We start from the raw sequence: 14,590 nt of genomic DNA, 5'->3' as shown, positions 1-14,590 counted from the left end.
CGTGCACTTTACTATGATAAATTAGACACTTTAGTACACTCCAGGTTTTTCTGTTCATTTTTGTATGTGTACTTGGAATTTTGTTTATGTGCTAGTGAATGTTCACTTTCGAGTTCATTACGAATCCTTTCTGCGACTTTTGTCATTGTTGATGTACTTTTACTTCTATTTGCATTTCTCACACAGTTTGTTCGAACCTTGCTTAAGCATTACATTTTAATAAAGTGTTTTTGCTTTGTCACAATGTTCTCATTTCATGCACTCTTGGCATGAAGGGCTTTGTCTGGCCACATGCCAAGACGTGGCCATTTGTTCTTTGCAGGATGTCATTCCCATTGTGGTTGTAAGCATCATAGCTTACTAAAGGCGGTATTAAGGATTTATTATTCCTAACAGGCTCATTTTCGTGTGACTTGGTAGAGGATGCGCCGGCCATCCGGGGAACAGTGCTTGGCACTGCGCCATGGCTCTTACAGTCAACACCGACGCTTCTACTCATCTGGGGCGCGATTGGAGATCGTTGTTCGAAACGCCCGATCTGTTTCACCTCACGCGATTGGCCTAGGCCGTGCCAACGGGTAGGGCTGACGACGTCTGCGCGGCATAGGCCAGTCGCGTGAGACGAAACTAAACACGTGTTTTGAACAACGATGTATGATCGCGCCCGTCACCCGCGAAAATTAGCTTCAGATGATCGTAAACCTTTCAAGACCGCTTCTAGACCAGCTTTTTGATAACGTCCTAAAAACGTTTAGAAATTGGTTACGAATAGTTTTGGCAAAGGGATTACTTGTGCCTTTCCCAATCCTATTTCTAGACCAGCTTTTCGAATACGTCTTGCAGACCTGTTCTAGATCGTCTCAAGAAAGTAATTAAGCCGGACATCAGCAGACATACACGACGTTTTCCCGCCGAAGTTTTCTCATTCGTGTCTTCTTCAACCGGTTTTTATCGTCTTGGATAAACGCTACGAAAACGCTACGTGCTACCTGGGTAGCAGCCGCTCGAGAAGAACGCACCTCCTCCCTCGCACGCGACAGGAGAGGGCACGCGTCCGGGCCGCGTTCTTCGCTCGCGCATGCGAGACTCACCCTCACACGCGTTCACTCATACGGTACATCACGGCGACGCCGACGGCAGAAATGCGCCTGTAGTGTCGATATAATTGCTATCGCAATAAAAAAACTCAAGCAGACAAACGAACGTCACCGATCCCACGTATATCGTCAACGTTAACGCATATCGTTTTTCGTTAACCCGTGTGACGCGTTGGCGTGCGAACATATGCGTGGACGCCATATAACTTGGCGTTAGTCCGCAATAACTTAAGAAAGCACGCGTCGTGCCTGGTGAGTGTACCGTACCGTACATTGGACTGGTATCTGGTACTCATTACAGCACTGCATCATCACTGCATTTTCCTTACTTCCTTTCCCTTTCTCTGCCTAACCCTTTACCCCAGTTGTGGAGTAGCAAGCTAGAGCCAAGCTCCTACGTCCTACCTTTCCACTTTTCTTATCATTAAACTTTTCTCTCACTTCCTCTTCAGATTCACACACACACACACTCTCTCTCTGTCTGTTTTTTCGTTATAAGGATATCTTTCTGTGATGTTTAGTATCTTCTCTTCTATGCAGATCAACATTCCTCGCTCTATGCATGTTCCGGTCAGATCTTGTTCTCAACCCTCTACACATGCTGCTGTTTCAGTGGCCGAGATGTTCATTTCACTTCCTCTTCAAAACCACTGTCTCTCTTCATTTCTTGCCTCTTTATGCTGGCATATTGCGGCATTTACCCATTCTGTGTAACCGGCCCAGAATGACCGCATACTCAGTAACCCAAGTAAGTGTATAGTTGAAAAGAATGCAGCAGCGAGTAGCTGCAAAATGGGGAGAAGACGTGAAGAAAGCTACGCTTAAAAGACGCGCGCTGTGGGAATCGATGTAAGCGAAGCTTTCTGTGCTGTTTACTTTGACTGCCGATAATCAGGGGTGATGTTGACGGCGAATGCTTAAATGCTTCAACGTTTATTCCAAGACGAGAGTGGCGAGTATGCTAAACGTTAACTTGGGCGGCACTACTTCTGTTTGTCTACGTAGCACACAGAACACACCGGGGTGTTCAACACCCGTGAGGCGGCGTTGTGCGCCATACTTCATAACCTCTGACACGGTTGAGCATAATAATTGCCTCACATGGCACATCGCATCGAGGCACAAATATTAAACATTAATTAAACTATGGGATTGCACGTGCCAAAACTACAATCGGATTACAATCGGCACGCCGTAGTGACCGACTCCGGGTCAAGTATGACACGTGGTGTTCGTTAAAGTGTCTCTATATCTAAATGCACAAGTGTTTTTAATTTCGCCCCCGTCGAAATGCGGCTGCCGCGATCGGGATCAAACCCACACACTCGAGCAATGCCAGCTCCAATGCTACCGCGGCGGGCACAGAAGTGTTGATTTGACATGTGACCGCTTCCGTTAGGTCGCGTAGACCCGTAGTGCGCTTTAATGCGGCTCTGCTTCTTTACGCCCTGCGTAAGTTGTCCGCTTGACAAATTTAAATGGTGTTTTTTTTTTCGGAAATAGAAAAAAAACGCACCATACTGTACCTTTGTCCGCGACCACTCTTGTGTCTATAGTAGTAGCGTTTCTTTGCATTCTCACATCACATTTTGTGACGTGAAAAGTCACCTCACGTTGGTGACATGTCACGTTGGTTACACATCACGTTGTTGTTAATTTATGAAGTGTTATACCCGAATTTATTGACACATAGCTATTACCTCTAATGAAAAACACACGTGGTAGAGGACAGAACAGCAGAGCACATCGCCATTTTGCACAGTGCATGGCAGCCGCGGTTCCGCATACTTTCTTTGATGTACGGCTGTATTTAACGACTCGAAACGAAAATTTTGGAGCTGTTTTTTTCGGTGGGACATCGTGTATTTGAACGGCGATCAGACAGATTAACCCACACTGCTGCAAAAGTAAGGTTTATCGTCCCTTCTTCATATTTTTTTGTAGTACAATAAACTAGTCATTGATATGCGGCGCTATAATGCGCACTGAGCAAAGTAGCTGGTGAAATTGTCGTGGCCGTCCGCGCTGACCACTCGCGTCTTGGACAGCTTCCCGAGCGGGGGCCACGGACTGGTGTCGGCCAATGGAGGCACCGTGCTGCATGGACCATCGCACATGGGGTTGTGTAAAGAGAACAACTGTCCCGGATGCGAGAATGCAGTCATTGCGCAATGACGTGTTGTTGCAAGGAAAGCACAAGTGCAGTTGATTAATCAAAAGAACTATACATGGTCGGGCATTACCCTATACTACACTACTTCCGACAAGGAAAGTATTTCTTCAACTTGAATTTGCTTTCGAGACTCGTCATTTGTATGTTGTTCATTATAGCGAGGAAAATGAAGGAGGAATATGTTTTATCTCTGAAGCCTCAGCCCGTGGTGAGGAGATTATTTGGACTTTTTCATAAGACAAATTTATCAATTCACATAAACTCCGTGTTCCTCACCAGTGCCTCTATAACGTCCCAAAGTCCCATTGTCGCTATCTGAGAGAGAGAGAGAGAGAGGTACCGTTGTGGAAAGGCTCTATAGAATAATATCAATCTGCTGAGGTTCTTTATCCCGAAGCCAAATTTAGGTACCGGTCACGGTGTCTTCCTAGTTACCCAAAGTCTCTTCAACGAACGAAAAGGCGTGGGTTACTGCGCCGTCCAAAGGAAGTAACTTCAGCAGTAAGGACGGCATTACATTACATAGGCACACCGAAACTTTAAATTCGAAGGTATTTGCCCGCCATATTTCAGCTTTTCTCGCAAATCCTATGTCCCAAAAGAATTCGTTGCCGACTGTACCTGCGTGTTGCGACATTACTGAGCTTGCAGTCTTTTTCACATGAATAACGCTAACAACTGTATATAAATGGTGAATTTCGTTATTCAATACTAAATAAATTTTAGTAATTTAAGTGAGGAACTACAATGCAAAGCGTAAACAGCACTGTGTTATGCGGCTGCCAGCAGCGCATCAATCTAATTCGCAGTACGTTGCTTGCATTTTGTTTTGTTTTATAGTTCTAGCCGAAGTGGTGTACCACAGCCTATTAAGCTAATGTCGGCTGGCTGATGCCGCTTTGTGGTAGGAAGTTCAGGTTGCTTATCGCGCATTTTTAAAGCAATAATTTATGTAGATTATAAAGTGTCTTTCAGCTTTCCAGCATTTCTATTGGTGCGGTCGGTGCCCAGATACTGGTAATCGCTACGCTTGACTGTCAGCAGGATCACGTGCAGATGCCTGAGTTGTTTTTGTTTTCTTTTACCGGCCTCCGATGGTTTCTGTTCGATCCCACAGACGACGACATAAGATCAGTGTGCTGGGTGGCGTTGTTTCGATCACGATGAAATGACCTTACCTTCCGCTTCCTTTGTATACTTCCGTGTTGCGAGGTCTTCCTGTTTATTGCAAATCTGGCCTACACATGAAGAACTGCTTCGGCTTCTGCGACGACAAAGCCGACGTAACACGAGGCAGCCCATTGAGCAACGTTAATTCGAAACATAGGTGTCGCCATTTCTCAGCCAACAAAAGTCACAAATGAAGCTAAGAGGTAACACCTCGAGGCACAGTAGCGCGGTTGACCACGCAGTGATAGCTGCGTCAAACAGAAGCAATCAGAGGGCCTCGCTCCCTATATATGTCCAGTGATTCAGTCCTATATGAATGGCATAAATTTTATTTGATCACCCCGTTACGCTTCCCTAAAAGTGAGAATTATTCACTTTGTTTTTCGTTTTTTTACTACCCTTATTCAATATCGGTTTCTGTCCATAGCGTAACATCGGAGTCCGTACTGACAAAAATGCTCTTACGCTAGAATCGTTTGTAAGAACACATTTCAGCTAATCCTTAAGCTTCACATATTATTAGTGAAGGCGCTCGTAGGACTTTGAGCATTCACCCCCGTATAATTAAAAACTGACTCGCCATCCCGGCCCTGCGAAAGGGGATGTCCAGCGAAGCTGTTGAAATCCACCACTACAACCACGTGGGTGGATAAGCAATGACGTATTGCTTTAGAGTAATGACAGTAATGGTAGTTTAGAGTAACGATAGTATAATGGGAGGGATGGTAATTTTGACAGCACGCCTCCCGCTCGTTGTATTGTAACTTCTTTTTCCCTTTCCCGCTCCTCGTATTCACGCGGCCCTTCGGTATAGTCCTAACTATATACGCGTTGTCCACCCATAGCGGTGCTGCAAACAAGCCACCGGTGTCGCGGTGCGGGGGTTCCTAATTACGCGACACTTCGCGTGCATCTCGCGTGACGGTGACAGCGGTGCCTCGTCTGGAGCGCGGTGCGTTTGGCTGCGGGATCTCCGCTCACTCCCCGCCTGTCGCGCATAGTGGAGTCTATTAGGCCATATCCTCCCTCGTCCTCTATCATCTTTCACTTCCCACTCCTTCTCCCCTGACGACGCTTCGCCGTGCTCCCTCATGGGTTGCAGAATGAAGCGTCCTTCCTTCCTTCAGATCACTATCATCATCACTGGGCTGCGTCGGAGCCAGGGCAGCGTAAATGCTTCCGCTGCTTGCACGAGCGTGGTGCGCACACAAACAAGTTGGCGTTCCTGCACGGCAGCTGTTCTCTCGAACCAAACCGTGGGGCATGCACTTGTCTGAAGGGAGTGGGGACATAACTTCAAAGGTAAGTCTGTGTACACCTTTGATTGGGCACTATCAAATGTCGACGGTATTTCGTCGGTCTCATCTCGTGCACGATCGAGGCGCGACGCCGGTGTAATCCGGGGTGCCACCGTGCCTCATCGCGTAAGCGTGGTGACACACGACAGAGAGCTGTGGCAGCTGCAAAGCAGCGCTCGCCTCGGGTGCAGAGTACCTCGACAGTGCCGCTTCTTGCCGAGCCTCGCTTGCTCCGTCGCGACACCGTGCGAGGAGTTCCAGCGCAACGGTTAACCTATAGAGCTACGCTTTCACATTTTTTTGGCGCCTTGGGAGGCCGAACTTCCATTTCTTTAAAATGCGCTAACATTAGGAGTGTCAAAGTGAAAAAGTGTGTGTGTTGAGTCTGGGAAGCCGGTCGCGTTGTAGGGGCATAACCCCCCCCCCTATATATATAAATATATATATATATCCGGGATATTGCCTAACCCTCATCTTAAGCTAAATATAGCGATCGCTTTTGCATTCCGAGTAAGAATTTTGATTGCTCACACAAGCATATTACACATAGCCGCTGGGCCACTGTGTTGTTCAATAGCTCACTCCATACACGCCAGGCTTCTTCGAGGAGCGAGGTGCAACTGTCGGTGGTCTGGACCACGGGGGCTACTCTGCAAGAGTCCACCTAGCGGGCTGTCCATTTCCGCCGCTGCTGATTGGATGCATCTGTACGAGCGAGGAGATGAGCTGCCCTATGCAATCAGCAGCGGCAGAAATGGACAGTCCATTAGGTGGACTCTGAGAATACACCCCCCCCCAGGTCACCGTCATTTGCACTATATATATATATATATATATATATATATATATAGTGCAAATGACGGTGACCTGGGGGGGGGGGGGTGTATTCTCAGAGTCCACCTAATGGACTGTCCATTTCTGCCGCTGCTGATTGCATATAGGGCAGCTCATCTCCTCGCTCGTACAGATGCATCCAATCAGCAGCGGCGGAAATGGACAGCCCGCTAGGTGGACTCTTGCAGAGTAGCCCCCGTGGTCCAGACCACCGACAGTTGCACCTCGCTCCTCGAAGAAGCCTGGCGTGTATGGAGTGAGCTATTGAACAACACAGTGGCCCAGCGGCTATGTGTAATATGCTTGTGTGAGCAATCAAAATTCTTACTCGGAATGCAAAAGCGATCGCTATATTTAGCTTAAGATGAGGGTTAGGCAATATCCCGGATTCCCAAAACTGGCCTCTACTTGGAGCTCTTCCTTAAGTCCGCCAAGTGGAGCGAGCAATTTAGAAGACGCAGTGTGTGCTCTTCGGTAGTTCCTAGAACGAGAATTCGGTCGGTGTACACCTCTCCAGTCCTGTGCGTTCGAGTGGCCTCTGAGTTTGCACAGTCCAGTAGATTAGGCTGAATAAATCGTCGAGTATAGCATTAATAAGGCGCATTGGCTACTCCAATCGATGGCTGGCGCTGCGCTACACTTACTGGAGTCGATGTGAAGCCCCGAGTGGAGGAACGTTCTTGAATAACGGGACAAGTCCGTGCTACTACAAAGCCTTAATACTTAGTAAACCTATTTTAAAGCAGTGATTTGGGCTGTTTTGTTATGCAAAAAGTTATCGATGAACAGGAACGAACAAAAACGAAGACTGAAGACTTTACAAACAAAGCAAAGGTTCAAGATCACGTCTCTGTTCACGCTTTTAGTTCGTCAGAGTCATCACTGAAACATGCATGTGAAGTTGCAATTTGCACAACGTCTCGCACCCCTGGTTATTTCCACTCACCCGTGTGCTGCGAACTGCGCCACCTGGCCGATGCCCAGCGGCGGCCGCAGGAGCCCGCTGGCGACGGCCGAGTCCAGCCGGTAGTGGTAGCCCTCGGCCACCGCCTTGGCCACCTTCAGCGTGGCGCACGTGGAGATCGCCATCGAAATGCCGTTGGCGACGTCCTCCACCGAGTCCGCTTTGAACCGCCGCTTGAGGGAAGACTTTACGACCAGGGGAGCGTTGAACGTGTTGAACGCGAACTCCACCAGTGCTTCTGGCGTAGACGCGTTACCATCACGCTACGCGTTCAAAAGAGAGAGAGAGAGAGAGAGAGAGAACGAGCCAGCTTATCCAAGCGTTTAACCTAGATTTAAGCGTGGCGCAGACATCCCTGGTGAGTGTGACATTTGGCAATATGTCCTGCATCGCATCTAGTTGGTGGCTCAGTGGCAAAAAGGAATCCCGTACAAAAAAGAGTGCTTTAAAAAACGGCAGAACCAGCCACAGCAGTCTTGCGTCATCTGTATTCCTATTCCTGTCTTTGTCAGTGTAGCATGTTCATAACGGTTCTGCCGACGAGCAAACCGTGCATCTCACCAGTCTCACGGTAACAGTCTCACGGTATACTTATACTATACTTATACTGGTATACTATATACCAGTCTCACGGTATACCAGTCTCACGGTATACTTCGGGCGTAAGGTAGGCCTGTAGCTTGTTCGAAATCGGTATCGGAACTCCGCACGCGGCGCGTTCACCCCGCACCGGGCACAGCCTATTTCAGGATATCGCATTTAAGTGGGATGGGACTTCAGAAACAAAAAGGTGCAGATTCGAGACCGGCTAACGTGTTTGTTCTCACTGTAATGACGTTTACCCTTCTCGTGGAAATCTTCCCAGTAGCGCGTAATTATAGTTCATTAACTATATGCTGGCTATGAAACTTAGGACAAAGAGACGAGACACAATGGGCTTCCCTCTACAGCGTATTCTACAGCAGATAATCCAAATTTTGTCAACTGATTGTCAACGGTAATCAGCAGATAATTTAGGAATGGGCAAGAGTTTACAAAACATTCTGCACTTCTTCCTCGAAGCACAGTAGCTTCGCGTTGGGTCGTTCCATTTGCGCCCACGAGAACACTTGCGTACGATTCTATAATATTTGCAGGCACAATTGATAAGAGGTCTATTATTGTAAGTAGCCATTATCACAAAGGCGCAATAGATAAGAAACCAGTCTCACGATCTACAGGGCCTAGACACGATCCCAGCCAATGCCGAGTCTTCATTCATAAAGACACTCACTACTTCCATGCCACTATAATCATTTACGCATGCTTAATACACGCACTCTATACTGACGGAGTATAGACCTCTTGCATAATGCCTACAATCACGTGCGCGCATTGGGTGAGGGCGAGCGCAGGAGGCGCACTGGAAGTTTGTGGGCCGTCAAAGTTATGTTTCACTGACCTTGTTGCAGTGTTCTGAAACACGGATGACGTATTCGCTCCATAACATGCCCCTGCGAATGCAAGGTATGTTTCCCGCAACAGGATAGGTAGAATATATCTTGACCTGTTCCCCATCTAGCGCTGCGAATGCGTCGTTGACTGCTACAATGCGAAAACAGCGGCGTGAAGCGGCCTTAACTACGAGGCCTGCAACTTTTGTCCAGTCTAACGTCATTCCCAATTCCACCAGAGAAAAAAGAAAAACTGCGCGCGCACTCTCTCTCTCACACACACACACACACACACACACACACACACACACACACACACACACACACACACACACACACACACACACACACACACACACACACACACACACACGCGCGCGCACACGCACACGCACACACACACACACACGCACACACACACACACACACACACACACACACACACACACACACACACACACACACACACACACACACACACTCAAAACAAGTGCGGCAAGCTGTGATATCTTATGCACTGGTGTAGCAAGCTAGGGCCGTAATTTAACACTGCCGAAGTATATAGCCTCGCAAGATCGGGTCAACTTGGCGCAGCCACGGCTGCCCGGCCACAGGCATATCATCCTTGGCTCAAGAAACGCGACTGCTGTCGCCTACACCGACGAGTGGCACGCAGCTCACACGGCGCTGTCGCTCATGAGTGTGAACAACGAATAACTATAGCCCCATGTGTGTGCTGTACGCATTATTATCAGCCGCACCTAACTTAGAACTTGTGCGAAATACGGGCGAACGGTCGACACGCGGCCCACAAACTTTCTATGCGTGTCCAGTATACTCCCCCGCAAGCCTGTTTCTCGATGGTGCCATGGGAAGTCAACGAGACCACACGCTTGTCGGCGATATGCAAGAGGTCTGTTACTCTGTGTCGCAAACAAAGCAAAGGCAATCGGAGAAAGTGGCTTCTCCCAGGTGAGATATGTTGAGGCTAATGAGTATTAAAGAAAGAAGCAAAGTAATGAGAAATAAACGTATGAGTATACGAGTACCACGTGGTTGATGACTGATATTTAGTCGATGCAACTGCATGTTTACAGTGTTCGTATCTAGCGGCGGGGCAAGGTGGGCTTGCGCCTCCCTCCCCCTCCTCCCCCCCCCCCCGAGGGGCCGGAACGCGCTGTACGATGCATAGGCTCCGTGAGCATGATGAACCAACGACTGCCTTCGCATTGGTAGACTTCACCTTGTGATTGGGCTTCACAGCATTGCGGTCATCATAGCCTTCACACTGTGCTCACAAAATTGAAGTTCAATATTTACAAAACCTATCTGAATGCGTCTAAACGGCCCGGGCTCAGCGGCGTCACTAAATACATTCGTTCGGTAGACGCTTGGCAAGCGTGTCAGAGAACTAATGTACCAAAACCAGGTGGAATAAATTTTATGTTCAGATTTAGAACAGCAGACGAATATAAAACATGTCGACTGTGTATTAGAGGCGTAAATAATGGAAAGGCCTAGCTCTTCCACGCGTGACTGAACAAATCGCTTCCTTTTCTCATGGCTTCGAACTAATCTGTAATTCACGGTGGTTTTCAGGTAGATCATGGGCGAATATGTGGTATTTCATCTGTACAAAGCTCGGGTAATTGTCATTGCCACCTTAACAACATGCGGCCAAGCGCGTTCCACAGAATTTTGTTTGGCTACCACGAACGTCGAGAAGCACAACAAATTTAGGGATAATATGCAGGCTAAATGTATTTTCGTGCTAAGAAAACTACGTTGCTTGCGTTCTTTTGAGTCGTCCTGTATTGTAACTTTCCAATATCGAGGTAATTAAACATTTAAGCTCTCATAATCCAGTATGTCTACATTAGAGGTAGGCGATCGAATATCGACTTTTACGAATACGAATCGAATACGAATCGAATACGAATATTAACTATCGAATATCGAATCGAATAGACATACGCAGACGCACATTTATACAGCAGGAACATTTGTTGCAGCCTAATTAGGAAAACTCTTGTGCTGAATGGACAGTCAGATATCACGCACAATTAGGATTGTTTTAAACGTAAGATCACAACAGTCATGAAAAGAACTGTCCTACTAATAGCTGCGTGACACCTTTAAGCCTGGTGGTAAACAAGGTTTCTAAGAATGAAAGGCATTTGAAAGGGATCAAATTTTCAAGAGCGCGTCATAAATAATTGTTTTAAGAGTATCAGAAGTTATTGAAAAGGAAAATAAAATAGTAACCAACCCAAATCTTTTACTTAGGTGTTTCTTAGTGGCACCCGCACCTCGGCGTTCATGTTCTTTAGATTAAGCGAGCGAACACCTTCCCCCGGGTCGATATGCGGGCGAGGATCGAGGAATGGTGGATGGATGGATGGGTGTTATGAGCGTCTCCTTTGTAACGGGGTGGTGGGTTGTGTCACCAAGCTCCTGCTAATATACTGCCTAATGTCCTACCCAGGCTAAAAAAAAAAAGAGAAAGAAAGAAGAAAGCGCACGATAAATTCCCGTAACCAAAATTTTTCACCCCGTATTGTGAACTTTGTTTTTGCACGTCTCCGTTTTCTTGTCGTTTCCCTACTTTTATTCCACCAATCTTCCAGTCGCTTCCTACTAATCTCTATTGCGAACATGTTTACTTTCCCCCTACTCTCGCTGTACCCAAGGGCTTGAAAGAGTCCAGTGGAGCCTAAATCGACCGCTGGGCAGATATCTTCACATTTCAATAAAACATGCTCCATCGTTTTCCTAGCCTTACAGCATCAAGCACATGCTTCTTCTTCCTTCTCATATCTCGTTTTATAGGTGCGTGTTCTAAGCCATCCTGATCTGGTTTCGAAAAGTAATGAGCTTCCTTTTGAGCTATCAGAAATTGTTTCTTTCTGTAGTGTTATCAAGCACGCGGGATGTAGTGTTGTCTAGCACGCGTGCTCATGCATAGCATAAGCAGGACGGTTTACATGTGACCTTTGCTGTTTCATTATAAAACCAGTAGCACCAAGCAATAAGCATTCATTCCTTGATCTGCCACAATCTGCCGGCTACATTCCGTTATTTGACTTCCCTGATTTCGTTTTTTCCTATTAAGTATTTACTAATGGCAGGTTTCTTTTCTATTGCCGCCAACGATGAGATTATTTCAGCCTCTCTGACTTTCCGCTTGACGTTCTTTGTTGCTGTGTTGCTCACCCTACAGGCCCCATACTTGGTGGTAAGCTTTCTAGTTCTTTTCCGCCACTGTGAATCAATGTTTTTCCTGTACAAGTACCTCAACACGCCCCCGGCCCATTTACTTCCTTCCATATTCGTCAGTCGTTATTCACAATCAATTTTACTGTGAGCATCCCTCACTTTAAAGCTTGTCCAGCCCATACCAATTATGCAAAGCTTCATTTGTAGTCTTCCCGTGAACGCCCAATGCCAGGCGTCCCATTGACGTTTGGTTGCCATCGAGTCCTGATTGTATCCCTATTTTCATGCAAACAACCACATTTCTAAAAACCCTGGAACCATTGCACCTTTCCACATACCCCGGAGCACCTCGTACATATTGTATCCCATAGCGCTACATTACACCTTTCCACCATACCCGGAGCACCTCATACCTATTGCACTGCCATAGTCCTCTGTGCTTCATTGTGGCTGCATTTCACTTCCACTTTACTGTTATTATTTTTCCCATGTTTCCATATATCTATGGCCTTCATTTATCTATATACCAATAGATGTGTATTCTTTTAGCCGACGCATTTTGTGGACCTGTACTGCCACTTCTTGTTCACTGTTTTCATTGAATACCATAACACCTGATTTTCTAACGCTAAATTTCAAGCCTGAATTCTCGCCTTCCTGTCTACAGATATTAGTCAGACGTTGCAAATCATTTTGCTTTTTAGCTAGCAACACAATGTCGTCCGCATAAAATAAACGTGGAAACTGCTTCTCTACTACTGTACCCGACTGTTTGTATGGGTGTAAGGCGCAGTAAGGTAAGCGGCGTAAGGCGGAGTGGAGGTGAGGCGGAGTAAGCGCATGGCGCCCCACCTGGTGGGGCGTAGCCCCCTAGCGAGCGGCGCATGAAGAGCATCTTACGCGCCCTCTCCGGTGCTGACGTCAGAGCATGCAATGAGCGCGCGCGCAGCTGTTGCGAGCAAGTGAGCGAGCGAGCGAGCAAGTGCGCGTCGGGAGAGGAAAAGCGAGAGAAGGAGTGACGTCACACCTGCTCTGCTGGTCAGATGTTCAGTCTGTCGCAGGCAACTGTTTTCCATTGATTAGTCGGCTAAATGTCACGCCGCTTTCTTGTGTGTGACGGCATTAGTGATACTTCTGATTTCTTCTTTCAGGTTTCCAGGAATTTTGCGAAAGTTGTGCTCACGTCTCTAAGTCTACGGTTGTGTGCTTTGGTGTGCGAAAATCAACGATTATTTGTGTAATGAGTGTAATCAGTGACGAAACCTGCAAGGTGGAGAGAAGTAATTAATAAAGAGAAAATGAGACGTCCATCCGATTTTATTACTTTATTAATTGCTTTTCTCCACCTTGCTTGTTTATGCAGCACTACCACGCCAAAGTCTTGCATTTGCTTCGAGTTATAGATAAATTCGACTTCGCCCTACCATTTGCGAACCGCCTGAATATCTCAGATGGTACAGCGGCTGCCCCGGAAGGGTGGTGGTCCCGGGTTCGAGTCCCGGACCAAGGCGTATTTTTCTTCAACTGCGAGGCTTTTCCTTTGAGGAACCCGTATGCGTTACCTTTGTAGCAATTGCTACGATTGGGTGGGTGTCTCGTTTTCCGTTTGATAATTCGAAACCTTTGTCACTGTTTTAATTCTGATAATTAGAATTTGCGGTACTTTGTTCAGCAGGCGGAGAAGAGTAACCTGATTTAACTCGTGTCACGTAACTCGCGTCATGTACTGATGCAAATAACATCATTGTCATTTGAACAGTCGGCTATTGCAAAAAATTTGGTTAGTTTTGATATTCGAGAATATCCATATAGTTCACTTTCGAATACGGATGAAATAAAACACATCAACTATTCATTTTCGAAACTTCGAATATTCGCCTATCCTATAGACAAGAGCACGCTAGTCTCGCACCCAGACTAACCGAACGCATACTCTCGCACCCGGGTTGCCCGGTCGACCGGCGCTATTTTGTACTGGGCTGCCAAAGTGTGTTCGCCGGCGACCAGTAGACATGGCAAGCGCCAGCTCTAGGGCTCCAAAGTGCGGAAATGTGCCCGTTCACACGGATCCAAAGTAGAAGAAGTCATCTGGGCATCATTGCGTCGTGTTTGGGTGCCAAAACAACCAGCGGGAAAGGAGCAGGTTGCTTAGCGCTGTTTGCGAAGAGCACAACACACGTAGGGAATCGTGCCGGTGCGGTGTTTTCAGCCTGCGCCGATTTCCATCCGCAACGAAGAATGCCAAGCTGCGCCACCGGTGGATAGCTGCATTGAATAGGAAGAACTACCAACCCAGTGAAAATGCACGAGAGAGTATTCGATCTGTGTATATTTTGGTGCACGTTCAACTTTGCGCCCTACAAACGTAATACGCAGGTTTGCTCCGAGCACTTTCTGGGCAACAA

The 14,590-nt window shown here is 47.1% G+C and overlaps 1 protein-coding gene across 3 annotated transcripts in view; it reads right to left on the bottom strand.

Moving 5' to 3' along the window:
* Positions 1-2,992: 2,992 nt before the first annotated feature.
* The window catches only part of LOC135907165 (neuroligin 4-like), a 42,498-nt gene continuing 30,900 nt past the window's right edge, over positions 2,993-14,590 (bottom strand). For 2 of the 3 annotated variants that reach the window (XM_065438834.1, XM_065438835.1), the window contains exons 8-9: positions 7,519-7,799; positions 2,993-3,194 (exon numbers count right to left, since the gene is read on the bottom strand). In XM_065438834.1, the coding sequence (XP_065294906.1) occupies positions 3,071-3,194; positions 7,519-7,799 (405 nt within the window). In that variant the 3' untranslated portion in view covers positions 2,993-3,070. Of the gene's footprint in view, positions 3,195-7,518; positions 7,800-14,590 lie in introns of those variants that run through there. The other variant, XM_065438836.1, reaches the window with a different exon arrangement.

The sequence above is a fragment of the Dermacentor albipictus genome, chromosome 4 (genome assembly GCF_038994185.2).
Source record: "Dermacentor albipictus isolate Rhodes 1998 colony chromosome 4, USDA_Dalb.pri_finalv2, whole genome shotgun sequence".
In the NCBI taxonomy this organism is placed as follows: Eukaryota; Metazoa; Arthropoda; class Arachnida; order Ixodida; family Ixodidae; genus Dermacentor; species Dermacentor albipictus.
The sequence above is the reverse complement of the archived record's forward strand: the minus strand, read 5'-3'. Positions and strand labels throughout refer to the sequence as shown.